General features: G+C 54.3%; 1 protein-coding gene and 1 long non-coding RNA gene across 3 annotated transcripts in view; one reads left to right on the top strand and one right to left on the bottom strand.

Moving 5' to 3' along the window:
• The window catches only part of LOC139804573 (uncharacterized), a 50000-nt gene that overhangs the window by 5669 nt on the left and 19103 nt on the right, over positions 1 to 25228 (top strand). The window contains exon 2 of the long non-coding RNA XR_011729442.1: positions 1042 to 1091. This is a non-coding gene — a long non-coding RNA (uncharacterized lncRNA). The remainder of the gene's footprint in view (positions 1 to 1041; positions 1092 to 25228) is intronic.
• EPS8L2 (EPS8 signaling adaptor L2) overlaps positions 1 to 25228 on the bottom strand; it is a 45987-nt gene that overhangs the window by 6031 nt on the left and 14728 nt on the right. The window contains exons 2-16 of one of the 2 annotated variants that reach the window (XM_071761925.1): positions 24086 to 24150; positions 22817 to 22872; positions 13128 to 13192; positions 10711 to 10872; positions 9774 to 9923; positions 9531 to 9610; positions 9260 to 9393; positions 7307 to 7380; positions 6701 to 6827; positions 6332 to 6420; positions 5662 to 5736; positions 4558 to 4706; positions 4271 to 4397; positions 3827 to 3942; positions 279 to 390 (exon numbers count right to left, since the gene is read on the bottom strand). In XM_071761925.1, the coding sequence (XP_071618026.1) occupies positions 279 to 390; positions 3827 to 3942; positions 4271 to 4397; positions 4558 to 4706; positions 5662 to 5736; positions 6332 to 6420; positions 6701 to 6827; positions 7307 to 7380; positions 9260 to 9393; positions 9531 to 9610; positions 9774 to 9923; positions 10711 to 10872; positions 13128 to 13192; positions 22817 to 22872; positions 24086 to 24129 (1560 nt within the window). In that variant the 5' untranslated portion in view covers positions 24130 to 24150. The remainder of the gene's footprint in view (positions 1 to 278; positions 391 to 3826; positions 3943 to 4270; positions 4398 to 4557; positions 4707 to 5661; positions 5737 to 6331; positions 6421 to 6700; positions 6828 to 7306; positions 7381 to 9259; positions 9394 to 9530; positions 9611 to 9773; positions 9924 to 10710; positions 10873 to 13127; positions 13193 to 22816; positions 22873 to 24085; positions 24151 to 25228) is intronic. The other variant, XM_071761926.1, reaches the window with a different exon arrangement.

Genomic DNA, 25228 nt, shown 5'->3' with positions numbered 1-25228 from the left:
AAAAAAGGATGTTTGCACTGCAAATAACTCCTGCTGGGGAGGAGGATGGCAGGGATGAGCTGGCAGGGGGCAGCAGGGTCCTGCAGGGCTTTGTTTCCTCCTGGCTGGGGAAGGGGGCACTGGGGGCTTTCAGCTGAGCTGAGCCCATCTGCAGGCAGCCCCTGGGCACTGGGGCAAAGGACCTCGAGGTCCCTCTCGTGTTCCTGGGAAGGGAAGGGGGGTACAGAGGAGGGGGGGGTACAGAGGAGGGGGGGGTACACGTTGATCCCTTCACAAACCTCCAGGATTTCATCCTTCAGCACTGAGAGTTCGTTGGCATTCCGGGCGGTGAAGTCGTAGCGGATTTTGGCGAAGCGCTTGGGGGCAGCCAGCCCCTGGCTCTCAAAGTTCCTGCAGGAGGAAACACAAAGGAGTTTTTTTTACGGAGGTTCCCCCAGAAATCAGGGCAGTGGAGGCTCCCTGGCAAAAGTTATCACCCTGATCTAAAGACTTAGCTGTGTTTTGACAAAGGGCTGTCTGCAGTAACCTGGTTATGCATCTCTGAGCAGCCCAAGTGCTCCTCTGCTTGTCTGGGAGTTCAGGCTGAACTTTCAGAAGGAATTTTTTTAAGAGCAGTCTCCAACTTTGACTTTTTCAGACCAAAGCTGTGCTTGGGGGTGCAGTGCCTCTTTGCTCCTCGGTTTTGAGGAAGATTTTCACCCCTCCTTTGGGCGCAACCCTCTGTGTTTGGGAGAGAAGAGAAATAAAACCTGTGGGGTTGTTTGGGGCTGGACATAATTATTGGTGGGCTGTGAGGCTGCTGCATTCAGGGTGGTGGAAAAGATTTCTGCCCATCTGCTGGTGCTTTGCAGGGGCTGGGGGGACAGAACACAACCAAAAGGCTCTGATTGCACCTCCTGTGAAACACAAGTGTGAAACCCTCGTGTCCTGATCAGTGAAACAACTGCCACAGGTGCCAGAGCAGGTGCCAGTGTTGGGGAAAAGGGTGGTGAAAAGGAGTTTGGGTAGAACTGACCCCAAACCTGTGGTTTTTTTCATCAGGCCCTGGATGCTGAGGTGCTGAAAGGGAGTTCTGTGGCTTCTCAGAAAAAGTGAGTTTGAATGTTTCTGTTCTAAGTTGCATTGGGGGAGGGGAAGGGAAATGTTTGGGTATTTTGGTTGGGGATTTCTGGCACAAGAATATATGGCTTTAAATGTTGAACTGGCTGCTCATTGGGAGAGAGACTAAATAAATATGGTGGGTTCTCAGAAATGGAAAATGGTGCAAAAGTGGAATGAAAGATTTCTTTTGACCCAAACTGAAATGCTTTGCTTTTTCAGAGTTTTTTTTCTTGCCTGGCTTAAGAAAATTTTGCAGATCTCATCAGTTAAGAGGGGTGTAGTCTTATTTTTTTTTTTTTTTAATTATTTCCAAAAATGTTTGCTGAATGGAGAAGCTGCCTTGTTGTGTAAGGGCAGGGGGGAGCTATTTCTGTGTGCTTTCTGTGGATCTCCCCACTTGTGCCTTGCAAGGGGATGTACTTGGTGGCCATGCTCACAGGGGTTGGGTTCTCCCCCAGTTTCTGTGTCACTCAGTGGGGTTGGTGCTCCTGGCTTTTAGCCTGGTAGCTTTTTCATTGCTGAATTCTTGAGTAAAGTCAGTGATTCTTCAACGTGTGACCTGTGGGAACTCAGCTCTTTGTGAGCTGCTCCTGAGGCACTTGTAAAGCCTGGGTTTGAAAAGCCAACCTGTTGGGTTTTTTACTGTTTTCATTAGCTTTTGGGGGACTGAAACCCCAGGCTCAGTGGTTTTTGGTGCCATGGTTGTTGCTGTGGGCTTGTGTTTGCTTGGCTTGAAGTGTGCAGTGTGGGGGAGTTCAGAGCAGCCTCAGGTTGAATCCATCAGAAAGGGAGTGGTGGCTTTACCCAGCAGTGCCCAGAAGGCAGGGAGGGGGAGGAAAGCCTGAGTTAGGTAGAAATGACTTATTTAATAGCATTCCAGAAGGTAAATGAGTCGTGAGGCAAGGGGGCTGGAGGAGTCTGAGGCTGATTTTTTTTTTTTTTTTTTCAAATGTCATCCATAAGGAAAAGTTGCTGCTGGCAGTGTGAAAGGTAGGTGAGAAGGTACAACACATCTCCCAGCAGTAAACAGATCCTGATCTGTGCTCACAGTGGTTAAACTGGGTGGTGTCCTGGGGAACCAGTCACCTGGAAAAAGCCACACTGGGAATTTGTATTCCAGGCTTTGTGCTGCTATTTATAGTTGGGCTGGGCTGGGACTGATGGGTGAGACTGGTTCCTGTCAGTCACTGAACACAAACTTCAATGTCCCCATGTAAACCAAGTTCTCCTTATTTGTTGTAACCTCACTGATAAAACTGGGACTGGAGAAGAGGATCTCTTATCCTAATTCTTTCCCTACTCCACTCTGTACCATTTTATGGTCCCACAAGGAGCTCTGATGGGGGGAATGGGAAGAACAAGTTGTTTTGCTGATAGGATGGAGCTTAAAAGTATTTTGCTGCAAATTTGAATTTTGTAGGAGTAGAGCTTAGAAATCTTTGAGATTTAAAACAGGGACAAAACAGTTTTTTTCCCAGCCTGGAGGTGGCTACAGAGAAGTGCTGTGGTTAAGGGCTTTGCTGAGTCTGGGCTTCCAGTCTTGGAAAGTCTGGAGTTTAACTTCACGTCCTCACTAAAAAGTGAAGCCTGGCAGAGAATTCATTTTCAATTCTGTTGCAACTCCGAGATCTCGGAAAAATTCCAAAGGCAGAATCCCAGGTAAACAAGCAAGCAGATGAAAAGCCCCTGAACTTTGAACTAAAAGTACTTGCATAAAGCTTTTCCACCACTGAGTAACCTGTGATGGAAAACTGACAGCAGTGCAGGGTTTGGTTAAGCTGGGAGGGAACCATCTCTCCCCTGGAAAAAATCCTGAAGCCAAGGGGTGGCCTGGTTGGTTCTGAGTTGGGGACTGAACTTCCCAAGGAAAGGGGAGGAGTTTTTTCTCCTCATTTTCCAGCTGCCATTAAGAAGAATTTTATGAACTCAGCCCCCTGGCAGTTTCCTGTTGGAGTGATGGGGAAGAACAGGAAGGTGTTTGTGTTTTACTCAGCCCCTAATAAATGTGGTTTGGTTGTGTCTAAAAGGAGGAGCAGCTGCCTCCACTGAAATGAAGTGGCACTGCCTCAGTCAAGTGTTGTCAGGGCAGCAGAGCTCAGGATGCTCTGTCCCCCCCACTGCATTTTTCAGCAGCAGAGTTTGGATGTGCTGGGACCTTACTACAGCTTCCTCCTAGGAGTAGATTCCTTCTGTGCAACTTTTTGTGGCTCTGGGGGTTACTGGAGAGGTCCTGACTTCTTGAGAAGTCTGGGGAACAAAAGTGCAGCCCAGGATGAGCCTGATATCCCTGATATCCCTGATATCCCTTGGGTGTGGTGCTGCTCTCAGAGTCCTGCAGGCTGAGCCATAACTCAGCAAGGCTTCTGCCTCTTGTGCTGGGAACCCATCACCCATTGCCTTGCAGCCCCCCAGGGGATGAACAAGTGCTGATGGCAATAATCCCTCAGCTGATCTCTTCTTCTGGTTAACAGCTCTGAATTCCTCATGGGCAGAGTTACCCCCTTTGGGGGCACCAAACCCCCTTTGGTGGGGTGAGGGGCTCCACCAGGGCCAGGACAGTGGTGGAGTCCCCATCCCTGGAGGCAATGAAAAGGTTTTTGGAGCTGGTCCTGAAGGACACGGGTTAGGAGCTGGCTGTGGTGGTAATCAAGGGTTGGACTGGAGGAGCTTGGAGGTCTCTTCCAACCTAACCATTCAGAAAATGTCTGGAATTGGGAGGTGTTACCTATTTACATGCTGAGTGAGGTTCTGCTTGAAGGCATCCCCAGGCTGGGGCTGCTCACTGGGCTGAGCTCTCTTGAGTGAGGAGTTCCTGTAGGGATATCCATTGGCTGAGGAGAGCTGCAGAGGGAAAAGTGGAGTCAGTGTTAGCAGGAAAGCTGCAGCAGAGAACAGGAGAGGGGTGGGTGAAGCAAGGCCTGGAAGCTTTTGGTTGTGATGAGGTACAACACCAAAGGAATGTTCTTCAGGCACACTGTGTCCGTGTGGCAGAGCAGAACATCCTGGGATGGGGTCAGGCTGACTGCTGCTGCCTTTTCTGCCCTTATTTTCTTTCCATATTCAACTGGAGCAACCAGAGCCAGCTGGGGGTTGAGCTGCCTGCTTGTTACCCACAAACCCCCCAGATCCATCCCTCCCTCTGGAAAGGGGAGGAGGCTGCAGGACTCACCTCTTCCTGCAGGTGTCCAATGTCGATTTCCCAGGGAGCTCCACGGAAGATTTCAATGGGAGGTTCCCAACCATTGCGGAATTTGGGGATGTAGGTGGGGATGTTTGCTTCTCGGGGCCACTCAGCTCTAGGACAGGAAGAGGGGGACATGGTCAGGGTCCCAGTGTGTCCCTGGGAGGGTCCTGGGGGAGGGGGCATCAGAGCATCCCTGTCCCTGTACAGTCAGGTGCCTCCTGACTTTCTCCAGAGCCTGGGGGGATGGGGTGGGATGGGGGCTGTGTCCTCACCTGGACCTGGTCCATGTCTCTCCCAGGGAGTCCCAGAGGTTTATTTCTTTGGGTGTCAGGTGTCCTCTGAGGAAATCTGTGGCATCTTTAGAAAGGAGTGGGCTGACAACAGACCTGGCCAGCTCAGGGCCACCACAGCTGCTGATGATCTGCATTGCACACAAACACACAGAATTAGGAGAGGTTTTGCAGGGGATGTTCAAAAGATCAAAGCAGCACAGGAACAGAAATCAGAGCCCAGAAAAATGAGTGGCTCTGATCCTTTGGGGTCTCTGCCAGCCTCTCCAAAGGAAGCCCCTGTACCCCCTGTGCTGAGGACCTCTAAAACCAGGCTACAGATTCTCCTCTCTGCCTTCACATGTAAGGGTTTGGGATTGCACAGTCCACATGGACTGGGTGAATGGTTTGCTGCTACCTGAGAGGGACCCTGGGTTCCCTCAGCATCCCCTTCCTGCCCTCACAGCACTGCTGGTACTTCAGGGGCAGATTTTATCAGGGAAAGGCAAATAGATCTGGCCAATAAATCAGGGGAATAGTTCCTGACTAAGTTCTCCAAGGTATAAAATGAAGGCAGAGGGCAAACCTTCGTGCCAGGGCATGGCCTGACTCCTGTTGGCAGCAGCTGATCCTCCCACCAGCTCCAGAAACATCGAGCTAAATCTGGAGGAACTGCTGTGAACAAAGCCAGTGAGCTGCCAGGGCCAGGCTGCAGTGCAAACTGCTGCTTGAAAAACCAGCACATCCCTTGGGATTGCTGTTCCCATGCCCCTCCTGGCTCTTTTCTTGTGTTGTTTTCAAGGTGGGATTTCTGCCTCCTGTGTTTGCTCAGATATTGAGCCCTGTTTGCTTGCAGGTGAGATCAGGCAGATTCCCAGGGGGAGCCAGAGCTGCCTGGGACCTTTCCTGCCAGGAAATCTCTGTTCATGGGGTGGGAAGCTTCACAGTCACTGGGTCTGTGTGGTTAGTTCAGGCTGAAAGGAGCAGTGGTGTTGCTTTGGGGCTTTACTGAGGAGGCTGAAGCTGGTTGGGAGCAGACTGTGAACTCTTTGGTGCAAAAGCAACTTTGGAAAGAAAAAGTGAGTTCCCAGGGGCCCTGTGCTTTACCATTTCCAGTGGCCCAAAGAGGAAATGGACCAACTCTGATGCGCTGGGGTTCTGGATGTGCTTTCTCAGCTTGGCCTGAAAAGAGAGAGAGGAAACCCAGTTTAGTCCTGACCTGCTTTTTACCTTCTGTTTTCTTGCTGACTAATGTCTGCTGGAGTTCATAGCCCAGAAAGTAGGGAAACTTTCAACAGTTCAACCTAAATTGGGGGAAAAGTGTTTGGGGAGTAGAAAACCTTCAGTTTCAGATAATTTTTCTGTCCACTCAGGGTGCTGAATTTCAGGAGGAGGGGGAGTAGCTACTCTGTTAAAATCAGTCCCTTTGAAGCTCTTGTGAGCAGAAGCAGAAAACCTTGGCAAGGGAGAGCCAGGCCTCTTGCTGCTGACCCTTCCAAAGCTGAAAACCCCACTCCTTTCCCACGAAGGGTAACAACAAAGCAGATGTTTTGCTGGGTCCTTTGACAAATTGCTGACAAGGAGAAAAAAAATCTCCCCCCAAGGTCTTGCCAGTTCTTGTTAACCAGAGCCTGGGGTTCCTGCTCTTGGGGCTGTGTCTGAAGATTCTGGGACTGGGAGTGTTTTATGTTCCAATTCCCTCTCAGTGCTTTGCTGCTGGTGGTGTGAGGGGAAATGCCCTGGCACTGTGTGGGGTGAAACCCCCCCTGTGTCTTACCAGGAGGTTAAAAGCCAGTTTGGTTTTCTGGAAGCAGTCAATGAACTCAGCCTCACTTGGGGGTCTTGCTCGAAGAGTCAGCATGCCCTCTGGGGGAGAAGGTGGAGAGAGAGACACTGGAATTAGAACATTCCCTTTTCAAGGAAAGTTTCATCTGCCTGGCATGCAGAAGGCACAGCATGAGTGCTGAGACTAGAGCTGCTTAAAATCAAGGGTTCAAGAAAAGCCTTTCTCTGTTTTGGGGGCTTCACTGAGCTCTGTGTGCCCTACAAGAGGTCCCCACAGAGCAGCAGGAGCTTCCCAGCTGGTCCATAGCCATGAGGTCTCCTCCCCTCCTTCATCCCTGCCCCTGTGCTCCCCGTGTGATACCTGCTGGCCCTTTCTTCTTGTTCTTCTTCCCTTTCTTCCTCTGGTTGAGCTGTTTGAATGCCTCTGCAGCCTTCTGAAGCCTGGCAACAAACACTTCAATGTCATCCAGGGTGCAGTTCAGGATTTGCTGTGAGGACAGAAATGCAACAAACTGGGATGAGAGGAGAGAGAGAGGGAGGTGGAGCCCAAACTGCACTGGGGAGCCTGAACCCCAGAGCTGGGCTGCTCTCTGCCTGCTCCATTGCCTGGAAGAATGCAGGGGACTGGGGAATCCAGGCATGAAATGGAGCTGAATTCATCACTTTCCAAAGACAAAGCTGTGCCTGGGTGGGTGCTGCACCGGTCCATGTGACAAGTGAGCTCTGCTGATGGATGTTTGGAAAGAATTCCCAGAGCCAGGAGTGGGCTGGGGAGCAGCAGAACCCCCTCAGCACCCTGAAACTGCCCCAGGGAGGGAGCTTTGCTTTTGTTCCCCTTATCTTTATGAACAGCAGATGAACCAGCAGTTTAACCACAATTTCAATCATGCCCCAAGCATCTGGTGATGGGGGAGCCCCTGGCTGCCTCCCTCTCCTGCCCCTGCCCCTGCCCATCCCTGGTGCTCACCGTTTCCTTTTCAATCTTCTGGGCCAGGAGGGCTCTGGACTCCTCGTGCTCGTGGGAGCTCCGTCGGTCATAGTCTGCAGACAAGGAGGGAGGGGAAAAAAAAAGAAAAATGTTTCCTGCCAGAGGCTGCAGACAGGCTCAGGGAAGGCAGGGACCTGGGAGATGGGGGGGTCCCAGCTTGGGGGCTTCTTCTGGTCACAAAGAGCAGGAGGTGATCAAAGGTGCCAATGAAAGCTTCCCAGGTGGCAGCACCTGCCCACCCCCCTCCCTCTTTGCAGAGAAAGAACCCTGAGGAGCTGGCAGGGTCAGGATGGGACCTGGAATGTTCAGGATGGGATCTGCCAGCCTTGAGTCAGCTCCTCCTCTGCCTTGGCTGCATCTGAGCTGCCTTGCAGCCCCAGAGGAGCCTCTGCAGAGCATTCCACCTGGACATCCAGTGTGATCAGATAACCCCCAGCTCCCTGCAGGAGCCTTCCCTGTCCCACAGGTACCAGTTTAACTAAATGGTGGCTGAGAAAGGAGAAATAAATCCAAAAGTGAATGCAGCTGTCACTGGCTAGAAAGCAACAAGCCAGGAATTCTGCATGACTGATGTTCAGGGCATCAAATGCCCTAAATGCACAAATTAGCAGTTTTGTACAAACTGTGCAGTCTCTCAGAGGTTTTTAATGGGCATTAAAATAAAAAATCCTCCTGCAATAAATAAATGAAATGACCCCCAGACACTCTGAGGTGAGGTTTCAGCCTGAGGGATTCCTTGGGGGGCTTCTTGTGAACAGAGCAGCAGTGAAAGGGGTTTGGGAGGACCAGCACAGCTGGGCTGATGAACTGGGAGAACTGGGGAGGTGATCTGGGCAGAGGATGGTGAAAAATGTACATCATCTGCACATGTTGAGCTGGGGTGTGATCAGCTTGGACAGGGTTTGTGTAGGAAAAAGCAGTGAGGGGTGCTCCAAAGAAGTGATCTCTGCACACAGGCATCCCTCAGGGCTTTCTCCTGGCACCTGCTCTGGTACCAGGTACCAGAAATCCTGCCTGGGTGGGCACCCAGCTCTGCAGAGTACATCAGAATCACAGAATCCTGGAATGGGCTGGGTTGGAAGGAACCTCAGAGCTCCTCAAGTCCAACCCTTGCTCCACTCCCCCCGTGGTTCCCAGCCCATGGCACTGAGTGCCACATCCAGGCTCTTTTGAAATATCTCCAGGGATGGAGAATCCACCCCTTCCCTGGGCAGCCCATTCCAAGGCCTGATCACCCTCTCTGCAAAGAATTCTTTCCTAATATCCAACCCAAACCTCCCCTGGCAGAGCTGAAGCTCTGCCAGGGGAGGTTTGGGTTGGATATTAGGAAAAAATTCTTTAGTCCATGCCCTCTTGTCCCACTGATATCTGCCCAACCCCCCCTGGCTCCAACCTCCTTTCAGGGAGTTGGGAGTGATGGGATGAGAGGCAATGGCTTTAAATGAGAGTAGGTTTGGGTTGGATGTCAGGGATAATTTCTTCCCCACGAGGGTGGTGGAACAATGGCAGAGGTTGCCCAGGGAGGTGGTGAAACCTCATCCCTGGAGATGCTGAAAGCTCTGAGGGTGCCCCTGGTTCCTGCAGGGGCCTTGGACTGGGTGACCTTGAGAGGTCCCTTCCAACCCCAACAGTTCATGGAATCACAGAATCCTGGAATGGGCTGGGTTGGAAGGGACCTCAGAGCTCACCAAGTCCAACCCTTGATCCACTCCCCCCGTGGTTCCCAGCCCATGGCACTGAGTGCCACATCCAGGCTCTTTTGAAATATCTCCAGGGATGGAGAATCCACCCCTTCCCTGGGCAGCCCATTCCAGTGTCTGATCACCCTCTCAGTAAGGAAAGGAGAGGTGTTCCCACGTAGCCCAGCTCTGCAATGTTGATTTTCCTGTCCCCGTGCAGGGAGTGGTGTCTGCCCCATGCTGGGACCAGTACCTGGGTTGTGGTGGGAAGGGGGTGCCACCCTGTTCCTGCTGAGCCCTCGGCTGTCGTGCTGGATGGGGATGGGGGCTGGGCCCTGGGGGGGGGGCAGGATGGATTGTCTCTGCTTGATCTTCTCTTGGTTCGCCCTGCAAGGGAAGCAAAGCAAAGCAGAGCAACCCCCTCAGTGGTGCTGAGCCAAGGTCCTGCTGAGAATGGGAACGGGCATGGGTTTTCCTTTGTCTTTCCCGTTCCTTTTCCCACTCCCCATCCCCGCGGCGCTCACTTGAGTGTCTGGGGTCGGATCTTCTTCCCGTGCTTGTGGTCTGCCAGGGCACTTTCTATGTCCTCATGCACCATCTCCGCCTCCGAGATAAAACAGGGATGTTTGTAAGGGAAAAAGTTTGGGGAGGGGGGAAGGGCTGGGGGGCTCCGGGTGGGCAAAGGGAGCAGAAGGGGTTGGCAGGGCCAGCCCGGAGCAGGTCGGGTCCTGTCCCCAGCAGCAGGGAGGGCTCTGGGCTCTGCTCACCTCCACCTCGTCGCAGTTGAAGAAGTGGATGTCGGGTTTGTGCTGCTCCGAGTCCTGGCACACCAGGAGGAGGATGGAGGAATAACGCAGCTGGTTCAGCACCGTCTGGCAGTGCTGGACTGTGGGGAGAGGGAAATCCTCCAGCTCCTCCTGGGAGAGGAAGAGGAGGGGTCAGGGTCAAGGTCAGGCAGGAGGGAACTGCTGGGGAATGGTCCTGTCTGGGAACTCCCAGAGCCCGGCAGAGTTTGTCCCTCTCAGCAGGGGTTTGCTGAGCTCTGGGAAGACACCCAGGGGGATTGGGGCTGTGGGATGGGAAGGGGTGGGTGGCAAACAGAAATCAGCTCTTGTTCTCCCCCAGGTCCTGAGTATGGGGCCCAGGCTGAGACTGCAATAACCTGAGCTCTGTTCCTCACCATCACCTGCTTGCTGGGCTCTGCCTGCACTTTCTCCTTCATGAAAATCAACTCCCATTCGTTAGAATGTTTTTTTTTTTCCCATTTCATTCCTCACGCAGGGCACTGGGAGTCAGGGGCTTCCCCTCCCACTGCCCCCTTGGCCCACCCTGGGCTAATATTCCGTGGTTTCTCGTGGCCAGGATCAGGGCAGCACCATCCCTCTCCTGCTGCCTGACTCAGCTCAGGTGCCCTGTGTGCAGGAACATGTCAGAACAGGAGAGCAGGGGATCCTGTGAGTTATTTTCATGCAGGTGACAGGCCCTGCCCTCTGTGCACAGCTCTGCACCACTCCCAGGGAGAGCAGCTTGGGCCTGGGGCACAGCTCAGGGGATCAATCATCTGGAGCTGTGGAGAAATCATCACCCCACACCCACCCACCCTTTGATTCAGAGCCAGCCAGGCCCTGCACACCCAGGAAGGGATCTGGTGGGGGGGATTTTGCCCTTTTGGGGTCTGCAGTCCCCGGGGCAGAGCTCTGGTACCTGGGACTCGCAGTCCAGCAGCCGGATGGATTTGTCATTGACTTGGAGCAGCATCTCCTGTGTCCAGATCTTCTCTTTGGAGTTGAGCAAGATGAGTTTTCTGATAGCATCATCCACTGTCACGATGGACTCACTCTTGTCCATGATGAAGGTGGCCAAGTGCTGAAGTTGGGAGGGAAGGGAGGAAAAAAAACCCCAAGGTTTGGTTGGTGTGTGTGCTGGGAATCAGTGGTGAAACCATCTCTAAGGGCTTGAACTCTTGTTTGTCTGCTCTCTAGAGCACCAGCATGAAAGATCTGCTGCAGGAAGTGTCCATCCTGGTTGTTAGTCTGGTGGCAGTGGTGACAGATGAGGGTTTGGTAACGCAGCAAGGGTTTTCATAACGAGTTTTACCACTTCCATATTTATCTCCTGGTGCAGCAGCTCTGGAGCCCATCCAGCTCTGGGTGTTTGCAGATGCTTTGCACGCACAGGTCAGTCCCCCTGCCTTTTCTGAGTTAAACTTTGCTTGCCAAGCTAAAAGCACTTGTGTGGTACCTTCCCCCCAGGAGTACTCCAGTCAGACTTTGTGGTAGTGAAAAATTGGCCTTGCTGGTTGTAAGAAGGGATGAGTTTTTTGCTCCCTGCCTCTGTCCTGCACTGTGGCTTTGCTGGATTTCCCTTTCCCCCTCCACCTCTCCTACAAACCAGCCTGATTTCCATGCCATCCCTCCCCTCTGCACTGCTCAGGTGGGGTGGTCATGCCCCAGGTGTGACTTTACAACCACTCCAGAATCCAGGGAATTGGTTTATTTCTCTCTTTGGGATCAGTGAGAGGAAGCACTGCTCCTGAGAGAAGGGACTGCAAGGCAGGAGAGGATGGGAATTTCACCCTCAGAGCAGTCAGGCTGTTGTCTGAGTGACAGCACAGCCAGGCCACACGTTCAGGTGACAACAGGGGACACCAGCAGGACCCCGAGGACTCGTGGTGACCACTTGGCTGTGAAGGTGTTGTCAGATAATTCATAAAGAGTCCAGGAGAGGATGAGCACTCAGAGTGTGAGAGCCAGTCCTAAAGCAGAGGTCTGGGTGAGGCAGGAAGCCAAGGCCTGGCTGGGTGCTGCTGCCAAAAGCTGAGGGCAGCCAGGCAGACACAACCCATGCTGGGACTGTAAAGCAGTGCATGGAAAGGTATTTGCAAAGTCAATATTAGCTGGGCAGGGGTGACAGGTCCTCTGCTTTGTGAGCTGTGGGGAGAATCAGTTCATAGCTGGTGAGTGGCATTCTTATCTGCTCTGTTATTTTTACTGCCAGGTTTGCAATCTTCATAAATTCCTTGGTTGTTTACTTTTAAGCAAGCAGCTTTCTCCTCCATGAAAATCAACTCACGTTCATTAGAATGGGTTTTTTTCCCATTTCATTCAGAGACTGATGGAGTGAGAGGGAGAGAGGGTTGCTGCCCTGTTTGGTTTGTCCTAAAACCCCAATTCCATGGAGCTGGATAACCCAACACAGCAGCTTTGGTCACTGATCAGCTGTGAGGTCCCTGCATGGGGTGTAAAATGCTTCTTGTGAGGAGCCCTCTTCCTGCCTGCCCCTGAAATCCTGTTTGCCTTGGGCAGAGTTCAAGGCAGAGGCTCTCAGGTGGCTGGCATGTGACATAATTAATGTCATGGACATGGCACTGGTTAAAGTCCCTTCTCTGCTGCCAGGAGTGACTTTACTGATGGGCATGGTTGGCAGGGCCCTCCAGTTGCTGTCTCTGAGAGACATTTCCAAACAGACATTTCTAAAAGTCAGAATCTGGTTTTAGGAACAGGCTCCTTTATCTCCAGCTCTGTGGTTCAGCTCTCTGCTGGGCTGGGGTCTTAAACCAGAGAAGAGGGGGCTCTGTCTGAGCATCAACCCAGTGCCCAGTGCTGGATGGGGCTGTGGTGTGGCCACCACTGGGCTGTGTCCCAGGAGTCCCCAAGGCTGGGTGGCCAGGCTGGCTCCTGGGCAGTGACAATGCCTGGGAGATGAAGTCAGGTTCGTGCCTGCCATGGTGGGAGGGATCTGGATTACTGGAGAGGAAGACAGGAGCTGAGGGAGAGCTGGAAGATGATGGTGGGACAAGGGAGTTCCTGTGAGGAGGGGGGAGAGGGGGCACAGCTGGGTGGGAAGCTCCAGAGAAAAGTTTATCCAGGAATTCAGGGGCAGGGATTGGAGAAAAGAGCTGCAGGGTGTCAGGCAGCTTTGCTGTTTGCCTCTCCCAAGGTGGGAAGGGTGACACTGGCTGCATGTCAGAGGGTTCCCAACTCCTCTGTGGCTGATCCAAGGACAGCACTGCACTTGCAGGAGCTGTGGCTGCCCTGGGCCCCCCATCCCCAATCCCCCATCCCCAATCCCCCATCCCCAATCCCCCATCCCCAATCCCACATCCCCAATCCCACACTCACCTGGACGTGGTACTGGGAGGTCTCGTGCATGATGATGTTGGAGTTGGAGTATTTTTTCCTTTGTTCTGCAAAAAAACAAAGAACAAACCTTACATGTGGAGGCTGTGGGTGTATCAGGACTGAGAGCTCCCGGGGTCCTGCTGCCTTTCTCCCAGCCTCAGTGGGAATGTTGGGAATCAGCAGGCACTCGGGATGCTCCTCTCAGTAACCAGGCAGGTGGGGAAGGTGACACAGTCAGGCTGCAGCCCTTCCTGCTGCTCCTAACTTGATTCCTGGGGGTCAGCACCCTTTGTGGAGGGAATTAAACCCAGTGCCAAGGAAAGCCCCAGACAAGGAATGGTCAGGGAAGCTCTTGGAAGTGGGCTGGAGAGGTGAGGAGTGAGTGTCCTGGGGATGCTGGCAGGAGGCAAGAAGGAAAAATCCAACCACAAGCCCTTGGAATTGTCCTCCAGAAGAAAGAAACCCTCTGCCCTGCTGTCACGCTTCCAGTTTGCTTTCCTGCAGTTCCTGGCAAGCTGGAGGGAGGGGTGGGAAGGGCCCTGGGGATCAAGGCCAAGCACTCAGAACCTGCCTTTCTTGTACAATGTTTTTATGAGGCCACAAATGCAGATTACTTCCTGCACTTCTTACTGGAAAGCAGCAGTAAAGAGCAACGGGGGAGAAAAATGCTTGGAATTTCAGGAGCCTGTTGCATAGAACCCTGTAAGAACTTCCCCTGCCAGCTGCTCCTTGCTGCTCAGCTGCTGTTTGCCCAGGGTTTCCCAATAGATCCCTGGCCTGAAACTCCTGGGCCAAGGGAGTGAGCTGGGAGCAAAGCTCTCCCTGGCCAGCAGAGGACATCCTCACACCTCTGCTCTGCTCACCAAACACCTCGGCACTTTTCCTCCTTTGCACCTTTCCCAAAGGCTTCTGAGAACATCCCGGCCTGGGCAGGAAGAGCCCCAGCCCAGGGGGTTCCACAGCCCCCTCCCCACGTGTCAAAGTGTGTGAGTTAATGCTGGGTTAGTACTTCAAAGCTCCCTCCAATGCCTGCTCGGGGGTGTTGGCTTCTCTCTTCTTTTCCCCTTTTCTTTGAACAGGGAATGTGTGGTCTCATTTAACAAATTTCCCATGAAAGAGGTTGGCACCCAGAAAATGAACATCCTGGTAGGAACTCCTTTGCTTGGCTTCCAAATCCTGGTAGTGAAGTGGTGCAGGACCCAAAACTCTGCTGCATCTTCCCCTTTCAGCCTTGCCCCCAGGAACAAGGAGCAACCCCAGCACAGGGAGCATCCTCCTGGGATGAGAGCAGAAAGCAGACCCCAGAGCACTGCTTTGGACCTTTACCTTAGTCCTGGGCCCTCCCCTCTTTCACTTGTCACCTGAGGAGCTGTCACTGAAACCTGGCAGCAGAACCTGTGCCAAGGCAGAGAACCTGTCCTGGCTCTGCTGCTTTCCCAGGGAGGTGCCAGGAGCTGCAGGATCCTCTCCCGGGCACCGAGTGCCCATCCAGCCCCTCAGCAGCCCTGTTCCAGGTTACTGGGATTTAGCTCACACCTACTGGGAATTTGGGGCTTCTGTGGCTGTCCTAAAATCAGGGAGCTGGCAGGGAGGGCAGTGAAGCTGCTCTGGTTGGACAAGCTCAAACCTCTCCACTCTCAGGCTGTGAGAGTTTCTCCCTGGTTTCTCCCTGGGTGTGTGTCACCTGCCTGTGACAGGGGACACCTTGTGTCCCCTCCTGTCACCTGCCCTGCTCTGGGGATGCAAGGTGCCAGGGCTGGGTGCTCCATCACTTATTGCTGCTTGGCTGCTGTGGCAGGAGGATCAGCACGGCTCTGGGCTTGGTGGGCAGTGCCAGCAGATGTCCCTCCAGAGCAAGCGCTGTCCCTAAGGGCTGCTTTCCATGGGATTCAGTGTGGGATTTTCCCCTTTTTCCTTCGCCAGCAGAGAAGAGGTTTTACACTCGTGGTGCTTCTCTGAAGCTGTGTGGGTGCAGGAGCATCCTCAGTGGACAGAGATAGCCCAGAGACCAGGGACGTGGAAAGGGATCCCACTGCTTTTCATCCCACTGCCTGCCGGGGTTCCCAGGAGCTGACCTCAATCTGATTTCCAGTGCTTTTAACCCTGAGAGTCCTGGAACCTGAGCTCTGCCATCACCTTGCCAGGACACCCAAGTGCTTGCACCTCGTGTCTCTGGGACTGAAACCCAGCAGAGTGCTTTGCCTCTGGAGCTGGTTCCTGGCAGAGGCACTGACAGCAACAGCAAAGCCTTTACACCACCAGCACCAACTCAGAGGTGGAGCAAGGACCACAGAATCCCAGAATGTTTTAGCTTGGAAGAGCCCTCCAAGCTCATCCAGTCCAATCTTTGACCAACACCACAGTCAGCTCCCAACCCGTGTCCTTAAGGACCAGCTCCAAATGCCTTTTAAATCCATCCCTGGCAGGATGGTTTTTGGGGAAAGACCCTGGGCACCCAGCAGAGCCCCTGCTCAGGCATCAGCTGCCAGAGTGACCTTGAGGAAAGGGATTCACATTTCAGCCCTTCCTTCCTTGGGCTCACGTTGAAGGGTTGATGGCATCTGCTGCTTGCTGCCTGTTTTAATTGCTGCCCTACTTCAAATGTGGGGCAAGGTCTGGCAGAGGGGCCAGGGCACCACACACCACAGGGATTTGGGGCTGAGCTCAGGAACTTTTTTTTCTTTTTTTCCTGTTGGTAACCTCAATTTCCTCCCCCAGCAGTTCTCATGTAAATAGATGACTGATGGAAATGAGAACACTGCATCTGTGTGCCATGGAGACACAGGGGGGTTCAGACTTCCCATCCATCTCCTCCTTTTTAGTAGGGAGTGGAAAAGGCTGAAGTGGTTGGTTTGGAAACAAAGAGTTTTTACATCAGGGCAGACAAATGCCTCCAGCTCTCCAAGGAAGGGTGCAGAGCCACGGGAGGAGGTGGTGGTCCCCAGGGAAGGAAAAGTATTCTGGGGATGGGGTTTTCAGAGGGGGGCAAATGTAGGACTGTGCTGCTGGTAGAACAGCTTCCCAGGCCAAGAGCTGGATTTCTGGCAGGAGAACCAGGCTGGATTTCTGGCAGGAGAACCAGGCTGGATTTCTGGCAGGAGAGCCCCCAGAGCTGTAGCAATGGTCAGGGTCACCTGCAGACTTTCTGGGGTCCCCTCTGGTGCCTTTGTCCCATCCTCCAAGCTCAAAGCAGTTCTGGTCAGGGCCAGTCTCAGCACACACCTCTGAGACAATGTGTGGAGAAGCCCTTGGAAATCTTGGGGACCTGCTGGAACCTCAGAGCTCAGCACAGCCCCTGCTCCCCAGCACCTGCACTCAGGGTGAAGCCCTTAGGGCAGTTTTAGCCATTTCCAGCCACAGAAGCAAAGCCCATGGCAGGGAGAAAGGAAGACATTCCCCCTCCCTCTGCTGGTTCTCCCTGAGGACATTCCTGCAGCACCTCCAAAAGCCCAGAAGTAGAACAAAGTGTCTCTTTTGCCTCAGGATGCCATTCCAGTGACTCCCAGAAGCTGCCCAGGGTGAGGAAGGGGATGTTTCTGCAAATTCTCTTTCCTGTCTCTTTCTTTAAGATGTCTGCTTGTTCCTCCTCCTGAAATCCCTTCTGACTCCTTGGCTTCTACCTGGTCCCCACACCCATGGAAACTTTTATTTTTGTATTTCCTCCTGGCATCTGCAAATATAACCAGGCAGCCTAACCCCAGCCAGGCTTTCCTGGGACAGCAGGGGACAAGAACACCAAGAGCTCCTTATTTCCCCCTAACATTTAGTTTTGCTTTAAACACAGGAAGAAGCAAAGATCCAGGCTGCAAAGCCCCAGATACTCAGTGTTAGGCCACATCTATCAGAGCAGGGGGGGAGCTTCAAACACCAAGAGGTGGAGGTGGGTTTTTGAACACCTCCAGGGAGGGGGCAGCCCCAGCTCCTCTGAGCAATCTGGTCCAGAGTCTCAGCACCCTCCTGCTGAAGAACTTCTTCCTAAACTCCAGTTCAACCATTTCCCCTGGTCCTGTCACTGACACTCTGATGCAAAGTCCCTCTCCAGCCTTCCTGGAGGTGATTGGGGGGTAGCTCTAAGGTCCCCCCAGAGTCTTCTCCAGGCTGAACAATCCCAGCTCCTCAGCCTCTCCTGGGATCTCTGGATCCTCTCTGATGCCCTCAGGGAACTCCTGGCAGCTCCTTGGGGCCATGTCACTTGTTCAGCTTCTCTCTGTCTGTACCAGCTGGCTGAGCCCATCCTTGTGCCAGGGGCAGCAGATGCCTCCCAGTGCTCCTGGCACTGGTACCGATCTGCTGGGTCAGAACCACCCTCCCAGCTCTGCCCATCCCACCGGCTCCTGCTCCCTGGATGGGCTGTGGGATCATGGAATCATGGAATCATGGAATCATAGCATGGGCTGGGTTGGAAGGGACCTCAGAGCTCATCAAGTCCAAGCCTTGCTCCACTCCCCCTGTGGTTCCCAGCCCATGGCACTGAGTGCCACATCCAGGCTCTTTGGAAATATCTCCAGGGATGGAGAATCCACCCCTTCCCTGGGCAGCCCATTCCAATGCCTGAGCACCCTCTCCAGAAAGAAATTCTTTCTAATGTCCAACCTAAACCTCCCCTGGCACAACTTGAGACCTCTTGTGCCCTCTTGTCTGCTCCTGCAGAGCCCTCCCCGGGCAGTCCCAGTGGGGAAGCTCCAGCTGGGAAGCATCTTTACAGCTCCTTAGGAAGCCCCAAGCTGCTTTCCCCATGCAGCTCCTGAGCTGCCAGGACTTGTCTGCACCCCGGGACTGCAAACCTGGGCTTGGGGCAGCTGTGGCCCTGGGTGGCACTGTCAGGACATGTTCTGGAGCTGAAGGAACTTGGCTCTCCTTGAGGCTGGAGGCAGCCAGAGGGCTGAACGGTCCCTGGCTGCTCCCCTGAGCAGTGGGCAGGAGGCTGAGCTCCTCCTCTGCACCTTTGATGCTCCCCTGGTGCTCCCGTTCCTCCCTCAGGACCTGAAGGAGACCCAAACCCAAACCCGGGTTGTGTGAGGGCTGAGAACATCCAAAGCACTCGGGGGCTGGTACAGGAGTGGGGGGTCTGCTGAGCAGGTACCCAGGGGTCTCTCAGAGACCTGAGGAGAGGAGGGGAAGCTGAGGGGAGAGGTGTTGCTTTTGTCCTTGCTGAGCAGAGCTGGAAGAAAGGAGCCAAACTACTTTCTTACCAAACAATCCCAAGTGTTGTTTTCTGACCTTCCTGTGGCTGGTAATGACATTGTTTGAATGTCAGAAGACATTTCTAAATTAGAAATTTAGTCAGAGCAGGGGAACCTTGATTTAATTAAGTAAACTGATTAATTTGTTTTACTTGAGGACACAAAAAAAAAAATAGAAAAAAACAAAAACAAAACCCCATAATGAAGTTTCCTTTCTTCTTGCTGTTAGAAACCAACGCAGCTTTTGTTCCCAAGGTCCTTGGGCATCTCCAACAACCCATTCCCACTTCCCAAAAATGTTCCCCTGAATCAGCTCTGAGAGGTTCCTCCCTGCAAGGAGAGAACTTGGAGTCTGGAAGTGGCCACTGGAGGGGCCACATGTGGGAGGTGACAGATCCCTCCCCTCACACATTCCCCATCCCTGCCCCACTCCTGGCTCTGCCTCTGCAGGAAGCACCAGGAATGTGCTGGCTTCTTGTTTTCCTGCCAACATTGCTGTTTCCAGCCAGGGTCTCAAATCAGGCTTTGAGCAGAAGGGTCACCCATGGGTGGCAGAGAGGAGCTGGGGGGGATCTGGGACCTGGGGTGGGCAGGGAGCTGAGCTGGGCCCCAGGGAGCAGGGGGGTGGGACAAGGGAGTTGTTGTTCAGGGCTGGCAGTGTGGGAGCTGGGGAATGGGTGGATGTCTGAGTCAGGGATGTGATCAGCACTGCCCAGGGGCTGGGGAAAACTCCTCTGCTCATCACCCCTCCTGCAGCAGGAATGCCCTGGGCAGGGGCATCCAGGGATGCCTCCTCCTCAGAGCAGCTTTAGGGCTGTCCTGGAAAAGGGCAGGAGCAGGGAAAGCAATGCCCAAGGGGGAATGTCCTGGGTGTGGTTGTGCAGGTGGCTGGAGACAGACGCAGCTGGGGGTACCCCTGGGGTCAGCATCACAGCAGTGACCCCAGGGGTGCTTCCCACTCATCTGAGAGCTGCCAGCCAGGAATGCCATCCCAGAGACCTCCCCACGTGGCTGGGGGCCCCACTGGGAGACAAGGGAAGGCTGTGCAGCTCCCCAGGATTTGCTTTATGACCGGAAAACATCCTTTACCCCTTTGCCATCAGTGTCCCCTGCCAAACCTCTGGGCACAGCTGTCCCTGGGGCTCCCCTGCAGGGAACGGTTCTGTTCTTTGTGCCTGTGTCCTGTTCCAGCCCCAAACCCTTTCTTGGGTTCCAGAGGGGGTGCAGTGCCATGCTGCTGCTCAGCACCACCTGGTCCCGACCTAACTCCTGCTTCAGGCTGCTCCCAAATCCCTTTCTCAGCCCTGGACCCCACCAAGCTTTGGGCTTTGGCAGAAAGGATGAAGGCAGAAAGGTGTGAAGGACGGGGTGGGCAGGTTGGAGCCAACTGGTTGGGTCTCCCAGGTTTGGATGGGAGATGTTTGGGATCCCCTGGATACTTCAGTGCCCCCAGTGCTTGCACTGAGGCAAAGACACCCAAGGAGTTGCCCAGGGGTGCTGGAAGGTGGCTCAGCAGAAATGAGCTGCTCTGAACACTGCTGCAGAGCTGGTGCCTTCCTACAGCCCCAGGAGAAACCCAGGGTCATCCCAGCTCCGTGCAGCCTCTCTTGGGCCCCCTGCCTGACTCTCCATGAGCTGTCTGCCTGCAGAAGTCCCCCTGGTGTCACCACAGGAAAGGGGGGGACAGAAACCTTTTCTTCCAGCCCTCCCCTGGGTTTCTGCTGGGGCCAGACTGGTTCCCCTCCCCCCAGGGCTTTGGTCTGGGCTCAGAACAGACACCAGTAAGGGGAGAAGCAGCTTAATTTATTTATGGTTTGCATTAACATTTATTCAGCTGCTTGCTGTGCATTGAGTAAGGTGGGAACATGATAGGTGCCAGCTCTGCCCAGGCACCCACAGATTTTTCCAGAACGTGGAGCTGAGCAAAGGGGGTGTTGGTTTGCTAAAGGGGAGAGGATGAGGATCCTGCTCCCACCACAGCCAGGAAGCTCCAGGGAGGAGCTGAGCAGCTGGGAAGTGGAGCCACCTCTGGGAGGGTTTTAAGGCAATTTCTGTGCAGAATTCCCCAGAGGCTTTGGTCACCTCTCTGTGCTCACCAAGTGCCATGCCCTGAGCTGCCATCAGGCTGTGTCCTGTGCAGACCTGGGTGGCCCTGTGACTGTCACACCGTGTCCTTGAACCCTCCCAGAGCAAATCCCCCCTCCTCTGTCACCCCCCTGGCTTCCTGTGCCCTGCCTGGAGCTGCTGCTCTGCTCCAGCCTCACCACGAGGCCTTTAAATGTCTCTCTCCAGGGTGTCACCTGAGGTGGCACAAACGCTGCCACCTGGTCCCCTGGGTACTGGGGACACCTCAGCCCTCAGGGAGCAGTTGTGGCCCTGCCCTCCTCCCTCCCATCCCTGCCTTGTGCTGAGGGGCACTCTGGTGTAGAAAAAACATCTCAAGAAAAGGGAAAACCAGGCCCTCGTCCACCTGGGAATAATATTTGGGTATCTGTGGGCATTCCCCACAGCTGGGTGTCTGTGCTGGGAACCTGGGACCTGTTGCACACCCTTTTTGGGCAGAGGCTGGGGGTCCAGCCTGCTTGCACTGGAGGAAGATGTAATGTAGGATGTCTTGTAAGCTCCAGACAGCCCCATAACCACCCAGCCAAGGCCAGCTCGGAGTGATGTGGTTGGTTTCATTAGGAAACATAATCCTCCCTGGAATTTTAGTTCTTGCCTGCCTCCCACCCCCTGAAATGTGCCAGCTCACAGCAGGAATGGACATTGGGGGAGGGAGGGAGGGGACCCAAACAGAGAAAGGGGACCCAAGCACAGAAATATTGGCTGGATCCTTTGCTGAGGGAATGCTGCATCCCTGGAGCTGCTTTCAGGTTCTGCCAAGCAAAAAGCCCCTGGTGTGGTGCTGGGCTGAGCCAACCACCCTCTGGGCCAGCAAAGTGCAGGGAAATCAGTGGCTCTGCTTTACTCCTCTGGAGGATTTGGCCCCTGGAATTCAGGGTGTGCTGGAATTGGCTCAGAGAGGCCCCATCCCTGGTGAAATTTGCTCTTGGGGTGTGTCCACAGAGGCACAAATTTCAAAGATGTACCTGGGTGTTACAAATGCCTTCCTGAGGAGCTGTGTTTGGTTTTAAGGGTTTGCTCCAACCTCTGAGAGCTTCCCCAGCTTCTGTGGTGCTGAGGCACTGACCCAGCTCCCACTTAGATCCCAGCCCAAGCCCTTCAGAGCCCTTTCTGGGGTGCTGTCCTGTGGGTGTGCTGTGTTTCCAGCCCAGTTTGGAGCTCTTGGTTTCATTTTCACACATTTCTTTCCTTATTTACCTTGCAGCTCTTTCCCTCTGCCCTGAGCAGGTCTGCAGCAGCTTTCAGTGAGGGGTCAGAGGTAGGAAGAGCTCATCTGAGCTCTGAGCAAAGTGGAGCAGAGCCCAAACCTTTCCATGCCTCATCCTCTTGCTTTTTTCTGGGCTTCCCTCGTGTCCTTTCATCTCCAGACAAGTGAGTGCCACCAGTCCAACCCCCACGTGGCACCTGCCCATCATGCAGCATCCGGGCCAGGAACAAATCCCAGTGACCCCAAATTCCTGCTCTGCATTAATCCCCAAGCTTCACTTCTTTGCAGCTACTCAGCACCACCAAAGCCTTTGCTTCACACTTCAGCCATCAAGCACAGCCCCATCTTTCCCCCAGCCAGGACAGGTCACTTGTGGGACACTGCTCCAGGCACAGCCCTTCAGCAGCCAGAGTCACTGCCCAGGGACAAAGAGATTTCTGATCAAACAGAAACTCCCCAACAAGGGACACACCTGGGCTTGGCTCATCCCCACTGAAAGCATCAGCCAGAGGCATTCACAGCTCCCAGCTGGGAGAGCTGCAGGCACAGACTTCAAGAAAGCTGGTGGTGTTCCCCCAAAGGACCCCAAAACTTGGTAGTGTTCCCCCAGAGGACCCCAAAAGCTGGTAGTGTTCCCCCAGAGGACCCCAAAAGCTGGTAGTGTTCCCCCAAAGGATCCCAAAACTTGGTAGTGTTCCCCCAAAGGACCCCAGAAGCTGGTAGTGTGACATCTCCCACAACTTCCCACTTGTAGTGCCTACCCCCCAGGCCAAGCCTTCAGCTGGCCCATGCCATGAGAGCTGCTCTGCTCAGGAATAACTTTATTTTGGTACCTGAGGGTTCTCTCTGGCTCCTCTGGGATGTTTGGGACCAAGCTGGAGCTCAGGCTCAGCCCCAGCAGGCAGGCAGAGGGGTCTGCATGCCCCCTGCCTGGTTAGAGTAGGTAATCATTAACTGCTGGGGCTTTGGGGAGCCTCTCACTGACACAACTGGAGAAGATCTGGAGGGGGGGGTGTGAGGGGAAGCTTTGTCCTCCCCAAACCCCTCTGTCCCCAGAGGAGGTGTTTTTGCCCAGCCTGTTGTGTCAGGAGGTGAGGAGTGCTGTGGTTCCAACCCAAAGCTCCCTGCTCCCCAGAGGTCCCTGTGCTGTGCCCTGTGCTGTGCCCAGGACTCACCATACAGGTCCTTGGCACTCAGCTTGGAGGCTCCATCTGCTCTGCCCATGCTGCCACTGGAAGAGAAGGAAGGGACAAAGGGACCATCAGCTCCCAAATCTGCTTTCAGGCAGCCCCCCAGCCCCCCCATCACCCCCTGCCCTGGAGCAGCTCTGAGCCTTTGCTTGGCCAGGGGCTGCCAGTGCCACCAGAGCTGTCACCCACACCACAGGCACATGTCACTGGAGCCAGGAGTGGAAACAGGAGCCTCTCTGGGCCTGTCCCCACTAGAGTTACCATCACACCCAGTGTCCCCTGGAAGGAGGTGGCTTCTGGAGGGGCTGTTTTAAGGGCAGGGATAAAGGGGGTGGATGCAGGGGAATGGAGACCTCAGACTAGCTGAGGCAGTGCCAAGATCCCCAGTGAGGGACCCTTTGGAGAGGCATTCCTTGAGGAGAGGTGCTCAGCTCTGGGATGTGTCCCAGGTAAAAATGCAGAAGGGTGTAACTGGGTGTAAGGAGTTGACTTTTGGGGTGATGGGTCACCCAGGATGGGTCACACCCCCTTGTAGGGCCACCAACCCCCCCCCCTCCACGCCTGGGGTGTGTGCAGCCAGCAGGAAATGTTCCTCTGGCCTGGCAGGGGTGGAAAAAAAATGGGATCTCAGGGTTTTAGGAGCTGGGGTTGGGCTGTCCTGCATGTGTGGCCAGGGGCTCCTTTCTGCTCTGTCACCACATCCCCCCAGGACAGAGAGACACCAATGCCCTGCTTCCAGAGACCAGGGAGGAGGGAGAGAGCTGGTGGCTCTGGATCCATTGGGAAGCTGCCAGGGAAACTGCTGTAGCACCCAAACCACAGGGGGAGAAGCTCCTGGTGTCCATCCCTCTGTCCTTAGAGTGGCACCGGGCATGAGAGGGCTGAGGCAGTGCTGCTGCCCAGGGCCACCATTTGTGAGGTGCCCAGGAGGGTGAAACAAAGCCCAGGAAGCTGGGAGGGGGAGTGGGAGCACCTGGAGCATCCCCAGGAGTGGTAGGAGGGAGATGGAGGGAGGTGGGAGATGGAGGAAGGTGGGAGATGGAGGAAGGTGGGAGATGGAGGAAGGTGGGAGATGGAGGAAGGTGGGAGATGGAGGAAGTTGGGAGATGGAGGAAGGTGGGAGATGGAGGGAGGTGGGAGATGGAGGGAGGTGGGAGATGGAGGGAGGTGGGAGATGGAGGGAGGTGGGAGATGGAGGGAGGTGGGAGATGGAGGGAGGTGGGAGATGGAGAAGCCCAGCAGGTAGAACCTTACTTTGCTGAGGCAGGGTTGGTGCTGAGGGATCCCTTGAGGCTCATGGTGCTTCAGAGGAGTGTGACCTGGAGCAGAAGGCAGAGGGTCAGTGGTGGGCAGACATCAGCAGATGATTTTATCCCTGGGTGTGCAGCCCTTCCACCCCTGAGCAATCCCCTCAGCAGGATGGGCTTTCCTTGCTGCTCTCTGACCTGGGCTGAAGGTGCCTTTCCCAAGCCTTTTCCCACCTCTCCCCTCCTGCCCATCCCTGGGGGTTCAGCCCAGCTCCAGCAGCAGGGACTGATGTGGCCTTTGCCTCTGTGCCTGCCGGAGCCCATCAGCACCATCCTGCTCCCTTGGGCCACGTGCTGATCACTCCAAGTGTCCCAGGTCATTTCTTCATGTTTATAGCTCCATTATCTCTTGCTACTTGGCAATTCTAAGCTCTGTGCCACCTGCAAGGTCTCCTTACCAGGGTATTGCCCACAGACAGAAAAGTGAGAGAGTTGGGAATGCTGCTCCACCAGGATGGAGGAAAATTTCCTGTGCTGGCTGAGTGGTTGTTCAGAGACAAGCAGGCTCAGCTCACAGGTTTTGGTTTTTTTTTTTCCTCCTTTGTCAGAATTAGAAATCATGTGAGAGGAGATGTTGCAGGCACTGCTCTGAGAGCCCAGCTGGGAGGGGGAAAAAAGACAAAAGGGCAAACAGTAAAATCTCAGGGGACACTTTGTGTTGGAATCCAAAATATCCACCTCTGCTCCAGTGCATGAGCTGAAGGAAAAGGAAAAGGAAAGCCAAGGGCTTCAGGCTTTTTGATTGACTTTGGGAAGCTCAGGGGTCCCCTGCCTGGGGGCTGGGCACTCAGAACCCCTGCTCACCTCCTGGGAAGGCTGTCAGGATTCAAAGGGATAGCTCTAAAATGCAGCCTTGGGCTGGAGGAAGAAATTCCTCAGTGTCTTCAGTGGGATTTCCTCCCAGGGGACCTTTGGCCGTGCTTGGGATGTGCTGTGGGGCTGCCCCTGGCAGCTAAAACTGAGTATAATCCCCAGGGAATTCTTTGGGGTCCTCCCTGGCACTTGGGATTTCTTGCAGGGATCCCTTTGCCAGCCCTGTGCCTGGGATGGGAAGCACGGGTGGGCTTTTGCTCCCCTGGGCTTCTCCCTG

This window comes from Heliangelus exortis, chromosome 18 (assembly GCF_036169615.1).
Source record: "Heliangelus exortis chromosome 18, bHelExo1.hap1, whole genome shotgun sequence".
Taxonomy (NCBI): domain Eukaryota; kingdom Metazoa; phylum Chordata; class Aves; order Apodiformes; family Trochilidae; genus Heliangelus; species Heliangelus exortis.
The sequence above is the reverse complement of the archived record's forward strand: the minus strand, read 5'-3'. Positions and strand labels throughout refer to the sequence as shown.